The 19,439-nt window shown below is 33.6% G+C and overlaps 1 protein-coding gene across 1 annotated transcript; it reads right to left on the bottom strand.

Annotated features, from left to right (window-relative positions):
- Positions 1 to 12,923: 12,923 nt before the first annotated feature.
- LOC123533547 (uncharacterized) lies at positions 12,924 to 14,302 on the bottom strand. The gene is made up of 2 exons (XM_045315211.2): positions 14,253 to 14,302; positions 12,924 to 13,880 (listed from the first exon to the last, which is right to left on the bottom strand). Exons 1-2 carry the CDS (start codon positions 14,265 to 14,267, stop codon positions 13,239 to 13,241), a joined length of 657 nt encoding a protein of 218 aa, XP_045171146.2. The 5' UTR covers positions 14,268 to 14,302; the 3' UTR covers positions 12,924 to 13,238.
- Between the last annotated feature and the right edge of the window lie 5,137 nt (positions 14,303 to 19,439).

The raw sequence follows: 19,439 nt of genomic DNA, 5'->3' as shown, positions 1-19,439 counted from the left end.
TGAACAGATAAAGGGAAATGGCAGTGCCAGGTGTTTATTACTCAAGTCTGTGAAAGGAAAAAGGTAAACTGCAGCGTTGTGTATTTCTTTCTCAGGTTGTAGGATATCGGTGACGACAACCTCGGTGACTCAAGTCAGGAGAAAATCATCTTTTTTATTATTGGGTATCAGATAAGTATCAAAATGACAACAAAATTTAGCTTCATGATATTTATTCTCTCCAAATACGCATATGTATGTGGTCATTCGCTTATTTTTACAGTGCTCATTTAGACTGCATTTAAATTTTGATTAAATTATATTCAAACAGTATGCATTTCCGTGCATAAAAAACCCACCCCTTTTTCAGTAACGCTGCTTTTAATGCATAATATTTGCTTATTGAGAGATTTATGAACCAATGCAGGGACTAATTATGTTAGCTTAAACTACTTAAAACCACAATTGGAAAGAAATCATTTCCGTAGTTATGATGAGACCCTACTAGTTAATCAAAATATAACCAGTCAATGCGTGGCATACGTTTTGAACAGACGCACAAGACCCGAATACATAATATTGATCCGCTTCTGAAAACATGACACCATTGTGTTTGAATGATATGTGCTTTGTACTACAACAAAACCTGTCAACCTCTATTTTTTGGATAAAAAATGTCATAAAGCCAAGCCTCAGTATTTCAGCAATGATTGAAATGTACGACACTGTCTTCAAAAACGAATGAAACCAGGAAGTCCAGTTTTGTTTTGAACTATTTCACTTCTTTGGACATCAAATAATGGTGGTTTCCGATAATATTTAGGAAGTGTAATGCCTATATAAAACGGGTATATAAGAATGAACAGCATCTTTACGAAGCATTTATTGATAGACATACTAATTATCAGCCTAGTAATTTAAAATGTGTTTCAGATACTCCACCTTACGTTTACTTGTATTAATGGTAAGTTATAGTGGTAAATATATACAAAAAAAATGAAAACAAATCTATATTATTTGTGAAATATAGCAACTCTTATTCGTACACATCTCTTCATATTATAATTCCAAATTTTTATTTCTACCTTCCGTTCAGTATAGCATGAAATTACTATTGAATCTATCTAATACAAATAAATTTGCTTTATTTAATATTTTCACGTTTGTTTCAAAGGTTATGACCTATCTATGATTTTCAGGTTCTTCTCCGGTTTCACATGTTGTTTGTTGTCGCCGACCATTGTAATGAACTACCTGCTATCAGTTTTGAAGACTATCTTGATATAGTTAATGCTCAAACAAACAGTGCGAGACCTGGATGGTATAATTCATTAGACGAAAGCGAGAAACGGCCTGGAACAGAAACACACAATTTGTATTTATACCGAAATGGGACAAGATGTCACAACAGACGTCATCACAGACATCGCAATGATATCAGTTCCCTCGCCAGTTGTCCGTTTACATTTGTAGACCATATAGATGAAAACCGTTTCCCAAGACGGCTTTCACATGCTCTCTGTTTGTGTGACCGCCCGAGAATATCTTCGGACAACAGTAACAATTACGTTTGTAAATCTGTCGTACAGTATGTGAGCGTGTTCTACAAGCAGGGTTGTACTTATATTAGATACTGGGAACCTGTTCCCGTTGCTTGTGTTTCCGTTGCCATATCTAGATTAGACGCCACTTCAGCATCGTCTACACGCATTGTCACGGGAGAATAAATATTGAATTTACATACATATTGCAAGAAACTATTTTGAGTGCTCAATTTCAAGACAAACGCTGTTCTGGACAGTCCACAACGTCAAAGTGTACGTAATGTTTTTCTCAACTGGATAACTTTGTAGATTATGTAAGTGGGACTGCTAAATTGCCTAGGACTAGTATGTCAAAATATAAATCTATTGTGATTTTTTTTATTAAGAATGAGAATGTCCTGTTATTTTTAAATGGTGCGTATATTTATTTGAGGTCTAGCCTAATATTGTGGTTTTGCAATATTTTATGATTTATTTTGATATCAGTTATATTTTTATGATCTCAACCCATGTGTATTCCTTTTTTAATTATATAATTTAAACTTACGTGCAAAATATCAAATTCTCATATATTTATTCATAAAAGCAGCAGTATTTACATGTTTTAATATTCATTTTCAATAAATGTAATTTAATTTCAATACTGTGTGCCTTTATCTTTTACTCAATGATGTTTTTCATCATGAAATTAATGATGAAAATCTGAAATGATGGCTAAAACGATACGTATGAAAACGTTTACTCTGGTTGTTCGAACGAAAACATTTCTGTCTTGTTTGTGTGCTTGAATGTTAAACAGTTTAGTTGAAAAGTCAGTTATTTAACATGACCCGTGTTCGAATGTTCGGTACCAATATTAACTACTTTCCACAAGTAACTGTCAACTTCCCAACATGGATACGAGTTTAAAAATGAATGACTTTTGATATTTTGTTCTTATCAAATGATAATGGATGAAATTTGCCCCACTTGGCGGACGATAGTTATAATAATAGCCTTTTTTACGAGAATAGTTTTTTTTAAAGAATTTCATTAACTGTCGTTCCTTGGATGATAATTATATTTTAATACAGGTGGATATTTAATATAATTGTTGTGAAAACCTGTTAAATATGGTATTGTAGGCGCAAACAATTATAGCCCTGGATATCATATCTTTAATCTAGAAAGTGATTATAAGAGTAATCGCTTTGTCCACGGAAGAGAATACTCGACCCCCCCCCCCCCCCCCCCCCTCATTCAAGACGTATTGGTCTTCATAGCTCTTGCATACATTAACATTTTTATATTTCATATAGTCAGTAGAAAGTTCATTCTCAGTTGCAAGTTGTAACAACAAAAATAGGTAGCAGTTATATTTGGCCATTATTAGTAATAAGATTAGCTAAAATCAAACGAAAAACACATATAAGAACTATAAGAATACATATTAATTAAAACCAAAACAACATTAACAACAGTAATAAGACGCAAACAAGAAAATAGTTCCCCACCCCAATTATAGATCTTTTGAATTAAAAAATATCTAATCTACAGGATAATAGGATAAAAAGGGATTAGTCATGATTAAGCTTTGCATACACGTATAGTAGAACACATTTTAAATTTTGCAACAATGTCATATTAATAACTCGTATTTTCTGTTTTTACGTATTAAAATAATTTTGAGGTAGAGGTATGAAGGGAAAGACTGGTCGACTTTGCTCTAGCCGTCACTACGCTTTCAAATCAGTTGCAAAAACATTTTACGTAAAGTATAACAAAATGTTGTAGTGCAACGTATAACACTAATTTAAAACCACTCCTTAGTCTTGAAATACTATGAATAATCGCTAGCAAGCTAAAATTTAAAATGATGACATTCCTTTTAGTTCCCCATTTTGAAAAAAACAAACTACATGGATTAAAATATTCATGAGGGAGGGGTTATATTGCCGACATTTTAATTATCATTACGTTATTGGCAGTTAACAGTGACTTCCTTCTTTCCTATGTATGACTGGTTGAGTTCATAAAAACAGAAATTGTAGTCACTTTTCCTGTAAATTCTACGTAAAGGAAGGAAGGCTATCCTACATGATCATTATCTGGCTAGATGAGTTCCCTTAAAATGGCGTATTTGCTGTTTTTACTTCTAAACAATTATTGGGTTTAAACTTTTATGTTCACTTCATACAACTGGGTATTTTGTTTACCATGTAGTAGTCTAATTCAGCAAGAGGATTTTTTTTTATCTTGTGTCCATCAGGTTAAATTAAGGGTAAGCCATTGTTTTGGAATAAATACCGCTTTGCACTCCAAATAATAGCCTATACTTCCTGCTAAATGTCCGAACGCGGTCTCACACTTCCCAACCACGTGAACGGTGTCATTTTTAAATAATTAAAATATATCTGATACCGTTTTTCATTTACTATTGGTAATTACAACATATCTTGCTGACGGGTTCATGTATTTAAAATACTTCGTCTGTGTCTCTCTGGTTGCGCTTTCTGTGTTCGATGCTCCCAAGTGTTCTGTTTCTGCTTTTATATTTTTGTGTTGTGATAAAGGCAAAAAGGTTGAAATAAGCTTTATTTAACGTCGCATGTAATCAACAGAGAAAATGAGTTACAAACCTTTTATGCGATTGACTAGGTATCTGGTAACTGATACCAGGACTTTTAAGGGAGGTGGTTTTATATGTTTGTGATGTTTTATAGTTCGTTAAATAAAAATAACCCACTCAGTAGATATGTACTTGAAACGTAAGTCTATGACGCGAAATGTGAAGGGATCGACAAGCGAGCATGTCAAGGTGAGGATTTGACCTGCTGTGTTAGCGTTGTAGGTGAGACTTTCCAGCTTTTAAATAGTAAAAAAAGACCCAAGGTGTCCATTAAAATATTATTTCAGTCACAGAAAGTCACGGACAAACACTTAGTTTTGAAAGTTAACATTTCATTACCTGTCATTAACAAAATAAAAAAAACCGTCAAACAGAATATATTATTTGTTTGCTTCGTTATGTCCCCTGCTTTTAAAACACAACAGCATTTACCAGCTGTGAAAAGTCTCTCAGTACTTGGACTCAGAGTTGTTATATATTCTGGCCCCAATTTCACGAAAAAACTTAAAGTAATTACTTAGTTAAGTCTGATATTTTAAGATCGTGTTATTACTTAAATGATTGTTATTTAAAGTTGATTTTTTCTATAAAAATATATTTATAGCTAAAATACACTACGGTTAATAGTATTTGTCTGCAGTACTTATTTCTTCCACGCAAATATGATATTTCTCTTTAAGCATGATATAACGAACTTAAGTATTTGCTCAAGGATATTTCTTCGTTTCCTGTAAAATTCAGAATTATTGTGTTTTGATCAATGAAATTGACATATACGGTTCTGTTATAGATGGAAAAGTCAACATTGAAAACGCATAAAAGACAAAATCAAGCATCTGAAATAACAGACTTAGCTAAGCAATTACTTAATTTTTTTCGTGAAATTGGGGCCTGGTCCTCTGGGATCTCACAATTCAGCCAATGTTTATAGAATTCCATACTTCCATACTTGCGGGGCGGGAGTGGATGTTGCACATTTCATTACTTCCCTAGGCAGACTCGATCAAACCGAACCTGTTATCATTTAATTTTATAGCCTTTTGCGCTTCCAGAGGATCATTTTGCAGGTTTCTTTCAAAGTTCCAGTATGAAATAACTCTACTTTAGTGCGGATTTGAACTTTACAGCTTTGAGGGACAATTTCTCCGTAAGTTACATTAAATAGAATTTAGTTTATGTGACCAGCTTGCGTGAATGGGGCGCCCAAAGACTCATAATCCGTACAGTGACTTAATAAAGACAGTGAGGCTTATTCAAAAAGAGTGTCGGTGTTTGGACGTAACAGTTCAATAACAATTGTACAGAGATTCGAACTTCAGCAAAAACATCAGTGGTCTCCAAATGGAAGTTGTTTCCTTCTTGTTAGTGATATCGCTACATGTTCTTCACAGCTCTTTCAGTCTAAGTTATGTTGAACATTAGCCCTTAGCCTGCTAAATTCTAAAATGGACGGGTCCATCTTTCAATTTGGACAGTACCAATAACTGTTTAAAGGGGCGCTTACCAAAAAGATACTGACTGAATGGCGAACAGTGCAGACCAAGATTAGCCTGCACGTATGTGCAGGCTAATATTGGTCTACACTGGTCGCAAAGGCAGAAACACTTGCCAACAGCAGTCTAAAAGTTAAGATGATAAGAAAGCCACTGACTAGTTTTTACAAATATCGAACCTTGTTTGTAATTTTATGATGTGAGGTATTGAAAAGATCATATAATGCATTTGCTTTCGGATATAACCCATTTTCGTGCATTTACTTATGATGAAAATAAACTGTTGTACTTGGATAAAAACTGTGGAAGTAAACTACAGTCTACAACTGTAAACGTTCGTCTTGGAGAACTTTGTCTTAATAATTCATAGCGTACTTCATTTTTGTTTTATTTGGATAGAATCAGACAAGCTCTCCACAAGACTTTCAATTTCCTTTCAAAATTCAAGTGCAACACAACATAAAACCACCAAGATCTGCTAATATCATCCGGGGAAAAGTCTTGTTTAAGACAACTAATGCAAAACAGAAGTATTATAAACAATAGTAGTAATTAAGTGTAATCACAGAAAAAATAGTTGGCTTGTCTAAAACTTCCTTGTTGTATTGTATATTTATATGTGCATATAAAAGTGAAAACTGCAGTCTTATTATACAGAGGTAGCTGACAATAGCTAGAATCAGTTTAGTGTTTGTTTGCAACTTTCAGAAAAAAATGCAAGTATTGTAAGTATAAATTTAAATATGTATTCCGAATATCATTGGAACCAGTCGTTTTCACAACTTTCTAATATAGTAATGAGATGATATTCTTACATTATTCGACAATGGATACCTGGCTTATGTTTCTGTAATCTCATTTCATGTTAATAACAAATAACTGTTTTTACAGACATATTAAAATGACTGTTTTTAAAGACATATTTTTCACATTATAAAATGGCATCACTTTTGTGCCATATCTGAATGAAAATTTGTATTTCAAAATCCAATAACGAATCAATTCGACTATTTTATGTATGTGAAAACGTCGCTTCTTTAAATGTATATCAGTTATGTTTATATTCTCAGTGCAGCATTTCTACTTTTCTTCAGGGAAAAAATGGTGCACTTATTATGTTCACTCTTCCTGATCTTGACAATACATGTTAGATTTTACTTAGCCTTGAGGGTGAAATGTAATGAAATAGGAAACGTGCCGATGCCAGAGCAACCCTTCGGATTTCATGCATCGTTTTGGATGTTACCATCTCTTGAAGACACGAGAGGCCTGATTGGAAATAGCACCGAACTAACACAACATGCAAGTAGCAAAACTGTAGCACTTACGAAACGGAAAAACGACCTTTTGTGCAAAACGAGGCGGGGGAGGAGGACAAACTCCCCGCTAAGGAAGGTATCGATGTGTCCGTGGCATTATGTGATGACCGTAGACGACAGCAGAATTCCAAGGTATATGATGGAAGCACGCTGCAACTGTGCAAAAACATGTGTAGGTGGAAGGGCAAACTCTAGATGTGAACCAATCAAATATTATTACCTCGTCTACAGGAAAGTCGGCGAGGACAGTACGGGGTATTGCCATTACATGCAAACACTTGAACCAATAACTATTGGCTGTACATGTAGGCGTTACTTCAACAGGAGGATCGTCACATCTTATTAATGATCTATTACTCACATTAATTCAGTCAGCCTAACTGCATGACCTATTTCACTTTAAAAGAAAGCTAAATTATCTATTCTTAAATATTTCAATGGTATGTTTATACCGTTTCATTTACTTCACTTAAATAAACACCAACTTGTTTTCCTTCATATACAATCTTATAGACTGGCTTATGTTTTCTTTTATTTTGTCATATCTGCTCATACATTAGCTTTTATAATAAACAGTGGAGGTAAATCCAGCAGGTAGTTTTCAAACACACATTTTTATTGCCCTTTACACAGTAAACTATATGCAATATTTACATTGAGGAACCTGACTTAAAATCAAGCAAATCTGTTGTTCGCAATTATCTTATGACTCGTGAATTCCGTTTATCTCACTGGTTGATAACTAGTCACATGGAGGTCCATAGAAAGTGATATTCATGGCAAAAAGTGCTAGTACTAATAATAGATTTGATTCTGAATATCTTTTTATATTGTTTGAAAATCTTTTCGTTGAGTTGTTGCTATAGGTGGGTTGACTGTCTGAAAACACTCTAACTTAGGTAATTTTCAAGTGTAGTCATGAAATAAAACACTTATTGTATGATGATATCGGTGGATATCCAAATCTATGGACAATTACCCAAGGTGATATTCACTTCGGACTTTAGGCCTCGGTGAACATCATGTTGGCCGGGTCTGTGAACTTGGATATTCGTATCATTGCCATACAATAACAAGTAACTGTTAAATATAATTGTAAAATCGCAAAATTTTGTGACAAATTGTTGGAAAAAAAATACCCAAAAAAGTTTGAATTAAAATACTTTATAGGATGTGTTGATGATAATGAAATTTTATTTAAAATGAAAATTTGTTTTAGTAAATATACCTAACCTTTCATACAATGGTAAAGTACTTGATGTTAATTGACTGTCATTTAAAAGTTGTACAATTTCATTTGAATATCAGTCAGACGGGTAATCATTTCTTTTACTTGTTCTGATCTCCTTTGACCTTCTTCAGTCCTACCTTTTAACCTTAAATTGTCACTGAAAAAGCATGAAAATCCTGACTATGAACAGTGACGCCTGTCAAAATAGAGTCTATTTTATATAAAATTCTATATAAAATACCTGTGGTTTTGCGTGCTTAAGTGTGGCGCGTGGCCGTTAACTGTTACCTATTGTAATCATGGGTTGCATACACACAATAGAATTTGAATAGCCGCGGAGCAGGGCTTTAACGTTTTTATCTGATAATACAATATCACCTCACAAGAGATGATAAACTATCCATAAATGATACTCGAATATTCTTTCGGAAGGTTGAACGAAAATTCGAATACCAATTACAAACATTTTTATGAATTGCAAAGTGTATTTTAATCAAATATTGCCTTATTTGTTTGGATTCAATTGGCGATATTTGTATAATGCTTCCCATTACAAAAATCAGATATGTTATAAAGACATTAGTAAAGAATTTTGATAAGAAATAATATATTTTCATAAACAATATCAATGGTTTTGTGTACAAATAAACGACAAATTATATAAACATTCGACAAACCGACAACAATTACACCGACCATAAATATCTCATACCGGTATTTGACTACCCGTGGGAATGTTTACTAACGTTTACCCAATAGCCAAGTTTAAAACGTATAAAATCGATATGCATTACTGGTTTTATGAATGGGACAAACTATAGGGGCGTGCCTTCAATTTCTTAAAGTAATAAAACAAATTTCAAACAGAGATATTAACCGAGTGCCAATCTCATAAAAGGTACTTCCCTGTCTTACACATGAAGAGTTCCGTTTAATGCTATTTTTCCTATCGTGGCATTGAGCAAACATGTACTACCAAATAGGAAGTGTTCAGAGGGGACATTTTAGAAAAAAATTTCTTTGTCATAACACAAAATTCTACTGGCTAACAGCCTGAATGTACTATCGATACTATCAGATCGGTATACGAGGGACTGTATATCCAATCAGTCGCCATGTATAGCTGTATACATGGTTGTGTAATTAACAACGAACATCCAATGAAAGTAAGGACCGGGGAACTTTATTCATAACAATGAGGTGTTTGAAATCTTGTGCTTTCATTACAAATATGTTTACTTCCTATCTTTCCCCCCTCCAAAAAAAAAAACATAAATAACTGTTTTAACTGAAATAATTCAAAGACATGGCTTAAATTATGAAAAAACTTTTATTTATTTCTAAACGCCTGTACCCAGTTGTGTACAAACACGTAAACTGGGAAAATGAACAGGACTTAGCCGTTGTTGCCAGTGTTTTGTAATTCTGGAAACGATGGTAATTTGATCTCAGATAATTTTATATTTCAAAATAATTGACAGACGACTTCAATATCTAAAATATCTTTTAAAACAGCAGTTATTATAGTTAATGAGCATAGCAAATTGTGGCTGATTTAATAACATAATCCTCATAACAAGCCACAAAATAAGTTACAATACAGATAAGATGTATCAATACCCCATTTAACCAGTTCCACAGACGTAAAAGCACGAGGCTGCATGTTGACCAGATCAATGCGCTGCTTATAGAAGGGCACTTGCGGTTTCCTCTTGATTCACAGATTTGATACATTAAATTAGGGCATCAACTCAAAAATAATTTTACGATGTTGTATAAATAATCTATAAATATAACTACTGTTGTCGTTTCTATCTACTTCCTGTACAAATTTCGTATCATATTTGATCCGATGTTATATCCATTGATATTTTCCTATTTTCATTATACAATCGTTTAATACCGCCTTAACGTACGTTGTTTTTCGCCAGATAATGTGCGACATAACGTTCAAGTGTTTCCAGACGTTGCGTCATTTCATGATAATGATGATGATAAAGATAATAATAATGATAATGATTAAAAAAGAGCAATAATATTAATAATAATTATTATTACTATCATTATCATTATTATATTTTGAAGACACGGGCGAAACGTTAAACAAAACATCACGTAGGTTGAGTCGAATTGAATATTTTAAGAGGTAATGAAAGTGTTCTTTATTTCTTATGGGAGTATTCCTCACCTGACTAAGGGCTTATCTTCTTTCGAATTAGGATTGTTCTTAACAGGGCTTAAGACTGTTTTTCATCTTGCTTAGGACTGTTCTTCATATGGCTTAGGACTGTTCTTCTTTGCCTAAGGACAGTTTTCACCTGGCTAAGGACTGCTTTTCATCCGAATTAGAATCGGTCTTAACCTGACTTAAGATTTTTTCATCTTGCTTATGACTGTTCTTTATCTTGCTCAGGACTGTTCTTCACCTATCTTAGGACTGGATTCGCTTTGCTGGACAGTTCTTTATCTGGTTTAGGACTGTGTAGACTGTAAAGTAACATCTACCATTTATATTTGACTATTTATTTTGATGTTTACGACTTAATGAAATTTTCTGTCACGATTTGATGTAGAATGTATTAAAACTTAATCTAAATCTGCTAACTGGATACTAAAACTATTACTCCATAATGTTACATAAGAACGCTGATAGGATCATAAATAATCCTTTCATTGTAACAAACTTAGCAAAAAAAAAAGAAAAGAAAAAAAGACTGTCTACGTGCTTATTTTCTTCTCATGCACCCTTATGTTTTCTTTTTCATGGAACTGTTTATAATACCTCTTTGTAAACAAGTGTCTAGTCATGAATGCATAAATTAAAACATCTTGGTAAACAAACGTAATGAAAAGCGTATTGAGATAGCTGCGGTGTAATTTTACATGGAGATATTTAAGCCGGCCTGTGCCGGCCACAAAAGTATTAAATTTATTTTATTTGATTACTCTAAAATTTGAGCCTCGAAAAATGCTGAGGAATGCATATTTTGGAAGATCTAATCAAATGGCAAATGTAACCTTGAATTAGCTTGGGTTTAAAATCTGGTTTGGAATGCGGATGTAATATACAGTGTCACAATAATCTAGATCGTCTTTAACGTATTGAAATATATAGCCAAAAGAGGGTAAAGATATTTGTTATCCAGGTGTAGGCGGTGTTTAAAGATAAGGGTAATTGTAATTGGGCTATTTATGTCACAAAATGTAATGGGTGTATACCGAGTACTTTATATTAGTGACAGGTCAAAATAAGATTTCAAAGCCAATGAAAGAGTGCACAGTCTAAATTATTATATCCAACCAGCAAAATGATATGTTTTGTAGAGGGTGGGGCGTGTGGTGGGGCTATTTTAGAAACACTTTATACCGTCCTTCAGTCCTTCGTTATCGAAACATTTAAGATAATAACAGATTGACAAAAGTTGACACAATAACAAATTGCAATAAATGGATGTCTTGAGTATAAGAACCGTTACTCATTCTGTATAATAAAATAAAAAAAGTGGAAACCACAGGTCGCCCAATACGACATAAATAAAAATGTCGCTGGCTCGGTTTGATTGAGCCTGTTCATGGATGATAGTGGAAATGCAAGCTACCGTACACGCCCTCTAGCCCTGGGCTAAGCAGAACTCAACATTTACACATGTTATAAGTACCAGAATATAATTTAATCAGCAGATGTATTCATCCGGTAGTGCACATGGAACCTTCAATGAAGCACAGAGTGCATAGTCCCCAGATAAAGTACTATGTAGTAGTGGCTTTGCCCTAAACGAGAAAACAATGGTCAGAACTAAACAAACTGTAATTCAGAGATGAGATCTGTGGTTATGGAGATTGCATAACACAGCAACTGACAAAAGACAAAATTAAAAAGCAGGTACCAGTTTAGAACATTAACCATTTCATTTTATACTTCATTTCTTACATTTATTTAACATTTAAGGCAATAACTTTAGACTTTGAAAGGAATTAGATGCATTTTGAACAGGTAAAGATCCTAAAATTTAAGGCAATTTTTTTTTATTATTCGATGCGAATCTATCATTACTTGATAATTTGCGAGATGAAAGCGTTTAGCACAAAAAACTATAAGTTTAGATGTCAATAATTTTATAATTATCCCCCTATTTTACTTCGTTTTTCACATGTTTTAACATTTATCACCTTTACTCTAAATCCTTTGCAGGAAAGTAACTTTAATGAAAGATGACAATGTGAGAAAGTGTTCATCTCAAAAACCTTAATTCTGTCTTTAATAATTACCTCCCTTTTATCCTTATATTTTCACTCGCGGCAATTCCACTAGTGAAAATATTGCATCTAGTGTTCACCCGTGAAATATATTTTAATATTACACTAAAACAAAAAATATCCTCTATTTAATTTCTGTGGTAAACTCTGTCTTTAAAATTATATTCAGCTCCTCGACTTAACCCTCATCTGTTTCTAGTAAGGGAATTATTTGTAAATGACTGACCTAAACGTATGTATATTTTGAAGCATGTGACAAGATGTAACAACGTTGGTGAAAATGCCTGTCTCATAGCAGTTTACTTTTTTCGTAAATTTTAACAAAATCTGGATGAATGGATGTCCGGTTCCGGTTTGACTGACCTTTGATACCTCGGATAGGATTTAAGACCGAGCTTGGGAATTCAATTCAATCATTCATTTATTTTACAAAATAATTACTCATGTTTGGGAATCCTTAGACCTACAAGCATAACAAAAAAAAAACAGCTACATACAAATGCCTAGACAATACATTCACCTCTTTTATTCAGGAAACACAGTGCGAAATGTTAAACTAACATTTATGAACAGTATACAACCACAGGCACTCAGCATTGCCAAATTTTACATTCTCAAACTCGTCTTGTAATTTCTATATGTTACTATTCAATACATCATATTAAAGAACCTTTATCTGAATACTTATCAAAGTCTCGCTCCTAGTTTTGTTAACTCTATACGGGTTGCTTCTAAAAGCAACACACAGTACACCTAGTGCTGAGTGCATTTCAACAACACGTACATTCCTACAAAAGTCTGACTTTTCTAACTTCGAGTTCTGATAGAAATGCCTTCTACTATTTTGTCAAATTGTAGAGCACACGTACAACCTATCGTAACTTCTTCATATGACGTTTTGTATAAAAATGTACTATTATCATTACGTTGACAAACTCGAGCACCCTTTCCATTCTTTTCCACTCTAAGAACTTTATATCTTTGTTTTATTTCAATGCATCGAGGTTTCCCAATTCGTTTTGATTTAGCAGGCATAACACCATCAAAATCATAACAATGTTTACATTTACACCGTGCATTTGCCATATTCTCAGGATACCTGTTTTTATCCATGGTCATTTCTATATACCAAGGGCACAAAGAAATGTCCATTAGATTTTCACCTCTCCTTTTCAATATTTTATGACACTTCGCACTCCCATCATGCCAATTAATCCTCTGCCGCCTTACCGTGGGTTGAGCCTCAAGAATGTTGTCTTTGTAGCGCATTTTATACATGGATGGTATCAAGTCAAAAGAAGAATGAATATTATTGTCCAGTCCTAACCAATCAGTGTACATTTGATTTAACGTTTCATCGCTAGGTTTCCTGGCTGACTCCGTACAGTCTATTTGTTCAACATTGCTTAAGCACTTTGATACAGCTAAATATAATACCACGATTATTGCCTGAAAAGAACAAAATAAATATGTATATACTTTCAACTTTCGTATTGACTGCCTAAAGTAGAAAGGAGGATTATTTGTAATATCTACTCTTGCTTCTAGCATAACTAGCACAAATGTATAATAATAATAATAATAATAATTATTATTATTATAATCATCATCATTATTATTATCATCATTATCATTATTCTTATAATGACAATAATAATGATAAAATAATAAATACTAAAGAGGATAAGATATTTTGCTATAGCCAATTTAACATATGGTCCTCTAACATAATAATGTAAAAATTCATCAATTTTCGACCCCTCATTAAATGTATAGCAATAAAATGTACTTGGTTACTAGTTATATTTAGAGTAGCCTTACCCATAAACTATCCATTAAATTTAACTAGGTTATCTGTCACTGGAAATTAATTGCATATTTAAATTTAAGCACGAACAATTTGTTATCGAGTGTACCTTTATACCCAACACTTGCAAAGTTTCCAACAACCATTTTATAACAGAATTTTTTTTTTAAAATAACCCGTAGATATAATTAAATCAACTGTCAAATTTAAATCGGGACAGTACCTAAAAATATTCCATAATTAATCATTGACCCACATGTGCCCCACGAAACTCAACAATGATGTTGTTCCCGTTTACTGTTACTAACTTTGTATTTTTATCATATAATCAATAGCATTCGCACGCACTGAAAAGCATTGTTAACAAAAAACCCCGGGTTATCAATGATTACAATAAGGAAATGAGGTGCAAGGCCAACATGTTCAATCTGTGTTATCTTTAAAAAAAGCTTCTTATGTGACATATCAAAGATATTCAAATGTGTAGGGTTATCCCCTTTTGTTTATTTATACTTATAAGAAAGTATGATTGTTTCAAACTTGCTAGTAATATCTCTTGATGATTGCATTCCACTTACAGCACTAACAACCTATCACAGTGACCAATACAAAAACTGCTTTCAACGATTCTTGCATAAAAACTACTTTTTTTCACTGGATCCGCCCATGTATTAACGGGAGAAAAATCGTGTGCAAACAAGGCAATTCACGTGCTGTTAATACCCGATTTTTATTTTTGAAATGCTTTGCCAGGGATATATGTATGTATTTTTACGCACATTGATATTTGGCATCTGGGTCTTGTTTCTTCCTTAACAACCTCATCTTGTAGCATTATAAATACAATGTAATCCATAGTATGTTTAGCTGTATCTGTTTCCAACCCCAAACGTACTACCTCCCATCAATGTACGCACTAGCTTCTCTTAGAGTGCACTCCCTTTACAAAGCGTCTGTTCAGTTATTGTAAATAACTGTGAATAAATAAATATCGCGTGTAACTTGTGCTGTTGTTCGTTTTTAAGTATTATATTTATGATTTTGGTAAGTATCAGTCGGTATGTTTTTATCTAATTTCTCGAAGAATTTATATAAACAGCTTGGAAACTTGACACTACGTTCGTACTTATCCGTACTCCAACTGCGTGTCCGTACTCAATATAACTCGAATGCAAAGTTATTATTCTTGAAATTGTGATTGAGTCCACCAAATTGTGAAATGATATGAACAGTTATTGGTAATTTTATGTTTTAAATAATGAGAGATAAAAAATCGCTTAAAAACCTTCAGGATGTGCTTTTGACAGTGTTGTTTATTTCCGGGCCCAGGATACGGATATTTAAAACATGTTTACCGTTTCCAAGAACAACTGGAATGGTAAATAAAAAATGTACCGGAATCGTCAAGTCATCACGTATGAAAACAATACATAAATCGTCGTGAAATATATACTTATGCAAGAATAGCGACAATACACGTTTTTTTTGTGTATTAACGTCTGCAGAAGCCCTTGGGATATGTTTGTGACCTCGACCTTCGGTCTCGGTCACAAACAATCCCGCGGGCTTCTGCAGACGTTAATACACAAAAAAAACATGTATTATCCCTACATAAATCCATAATAAAGAAGATGGAATTGGGACATTCAGTAAGCCTTCAATCGAAATTGCCATGGATTTATGTAATTGTGTTAGATGGTTTGCCGACTAGTGTTTACTTAAAACTAATTTAAAAGAAAATTCAAAGTAGAGTACGTATAAGAAATATATTTCATAAAATCAGCGAAATAAATTGTCTTTATTTGAGAAATAAAGGTTCGGCCAATGAATGCATTAGGTACAGTTTCACAAAAGTTCTGATATATTTGTTACAAGTTGGAGCGGTAAAAGAATACAAAACGGAGGCTCCCTGTACTAGAACTCGTGGTTGTTATATTTTCTGGTCATTTGGAGCACATTGGAGTACATTTCTGCTTACTATAATAGAATTCCATTAAAGCCGGTGCTAAGCTTGGGGGCGTAAGGGATGTTGAACATTGCATTACCTCTCATGGAAAGATTCAGTCAAATCGAGTCGGCTATTATTTTGTTTGGTCACGGTTCTCCGCTTCCAAATGATCATTTCACAGATTTTTTTAAAGAGAAAATCGATTTAGACCTATTCTGAGTACTGAGTATTGAATGAAAAAAGTAAGTAGTAAATTTTATTGACAGAAAAGCTACGGTAAATGACGTGTCGTGTTCTGTACGATTCCTATTTTAATCAACCTTTTTTACACTAACCACCAGTCCGCCACAAATTACCTACTGATAAAAAAGAAACTGTGAAAGGGATGTCATGCGCACAAATCACGTTGCAAATTAGTTATGATTTGGGTCTAACAGGAGGTTAGTTACCGATATCTTTCTAAACTTGAAAGTTTATATTTGGATCGCTTTATCACTAGCATCAAAATGTAATCCTATCGGTTGACTCCCAAATAAAACTTCTTCCAGTCTTACAGTTTTGCTCAGTATCAACTTTTCATGAAACTGCAATAAAATGTTCTGTATAACACCAAATGAGCTGCACCATGAGAAAACCAACATAATGAATTTGCGACCAGCATGGATCCAGACCAGCCTGCGCATCCACAGGAACATCCTTCACAACGTACTCATGTAATTGTCTATTTAGTAGAAAGAATAGATATATGTAAGTGTTTAAATAGCTTTAACAGCGATAGTTATTCCTCATGTAAGGTCTTACAACTGAATACACAAAGCATTTAATATTAATAGCACGTTAGGACTAACTTTTGAGACAGTAGTATACAATAGAAAAAGTGGAAACTTCACAGGTCGCTCAACACGACAAAAACGAAAATGTTGCAGGCTCGGTCTGATTGAGCCTGTTCATGGACGGTAGTGGATATGCATGCTACCGTCCATGCCCTCTAGCCGCGGGTTGAGCAGAACTCAACATTTACACATGCTAGAAGTACAAAAAGCAATTTAGAGACGTCCGCAGATGTATTCAAACGGTGGTGAACATTGAACCTTCAATGATACACGTGTTGAGGCGTGTAATTCCATGAAGAGCGGCGTTTGGTCCCCAGATAAAGTAAAGGGTTTGCCCCAAACGAGAAAACAATGGGCAGAACTAAACAAACTGGAATTTAGGAAGGGGATCTAAGGTTATGGAGCCTGCGTATCACAGGAACTGTCAAAAGACAAAATTAAAAAGCAGGCACCATATCCAAGGGGTGATTATACAATACCCAAGACTAAGCGGGAGTATTGGAACCACCCAGGCCAAAATGGTCATGTTGAGAAACTAAACAGTACCAATAACACGACATAAAAGTCGTGCTGAACGATCTGAGACGATCGAAATATAACAGCCCTGAACAAGTCAAAGAAAGGGAAAAAAAAAACGTTACGCTGCTAATATCGTTCAATTTTGAAACTTTATTAAACCAGGGTTATTTTAGGTAAACTCCGTTCTAGAATCCCCTTTGAAGTCCAAAGTGATGTTAACATGAAATATAGATGTTTTGTCACCTGAATATTAGTAATAAACTTTCAGGATTTCATAATGTACTAATTATCCCAATACCACAAAAAAGTCTAAATGTGTATTTCAAATTAAGTTAAAGGGGTCGAAATATTTATGCACTTAAATAATAACCACATGATTCCTTTCATTGAAATGATTTGCATGCAACTGGCCGAACATTTTATATTTCATTTATTGCAAAACGACTGTATCCAGTTGTATATTAAGGTAGCAGGGAGTAGTTTCAAGTTTTGCCATCGGTCGATATTTTTCAATATTAAGGGTGCCCTTACTCAAAATTAATATTCTAATTATTGCAAGTTAATTGTTAAAAGAAATCAACTTATATGTGCATGTTGCTATAAAGAACAGTTGCAAATATTTTGCTGCACGTAGATTATATTTTTTTTGTGAATCATTAATTTTAAAGGCAGATTCGAAAGAAGCAGCATGCTTTTCTTAGCTGCAGCTGCATTTTCTCCTAAAACTCCGTGGATAGCCGAAACTTTGCTTTGCATGGGTTTACACATATTGAAACATATTCTGAGTAGTTTGTATTAATGTTAATGAGCAAAGCACATTTAGTCTGAATAATAACTGTTGATTATATGTGTTGATAGTACATATAAGAAGCGACATAGTGTGCCTACTAAAAATAATATGAATTTATTCAACAAGAGAATATTTATTCCAATAATAATACTGTCGTCATAACAAACGATCAAACCATGGAAATATCAGATACCTCGTTAGACTCCTTTTACAGTTGAAAAGTCTTGATGTACCTTAGAAGTCTTGTTTTGCTACTATTTACAGATAAAGCTATGCACTATGCACTGAATACATTTTCGTTATGTTCTCAGAAATGCATGCGAAGCGTGTAATATGAATTGTTCTACCTTCTTATTGACAGCAGGGCATAAATTAGTTATGATGAGAAACAAACAAGACAAAATGTTCCCATAGATGAGATCATCCAAATAAAAGCTAAAACGACCCTTTAAACAGAACAAATTGACTATTTTGATTAAGAAACACATTTTAGACGACCGTGTTGCCTTTTAATATTGTCTATGTAATGAACATATTGTACCAAATAAATTAGATAAAATTTTTAAGTGTGGCTGTTTTATCCCAAAAGAGCATTTTGACCCGTGGGATTAAAACTTAATTATGCAAACGCTACTGCATAAAACTGTACAAACATGGATATTTGTCAATAAGCACTTGAAAGGGAACTTCCATATTCCGTTTTTGCGTCAGTCTCTCATTACAAACTCAACTTTAAATAAGACTCTCCTCATGCAGTGATTTAATATCATAGAGGTGCCTGGCAGACCTTTCCTGAATTAAGTGTCTAGTCCTGTAGTGTAAGCAAACATAATGAAAATTTTATTGGCCTAAATGAGACAACTTAAATAATTTGTCAAAGAGAAATTTTAAGCCGTTCTGAACCACCCACGAATGTATGAATGACAAGACAAAATGCTCCCAGAGATGATATAATCCAAATAGAAGCTAAAACGACCCTTTATAGAGAACAAATTGGCTTTTTTTTTTCTATTTAAGAAACATATTTTATTTCGTGTTGCCTCTTAATATTGTCTACGTAAAGAACCTATTGTACAAAATAAATTAGATAAAAGTTTGGAGAGTGGTTGTT

This window comes from Mercenaria mercenaria, chromosome 12, assembly GCF_021730395.1.
Source record: "Mercenaria mercenaria strain notata chromosome 12, MADL_Memer_1, whole genome shotgun sequence".
Lineage (NCBI taxonomy): Eukaryota > Metazoa > Mollusca > Bivalvia > Venerida > Veneridae > Mercenaria > Mercenaria mercenaria.
This window is presented reverse-complemented; position numbering and strand designations above follow the sequence as displayed.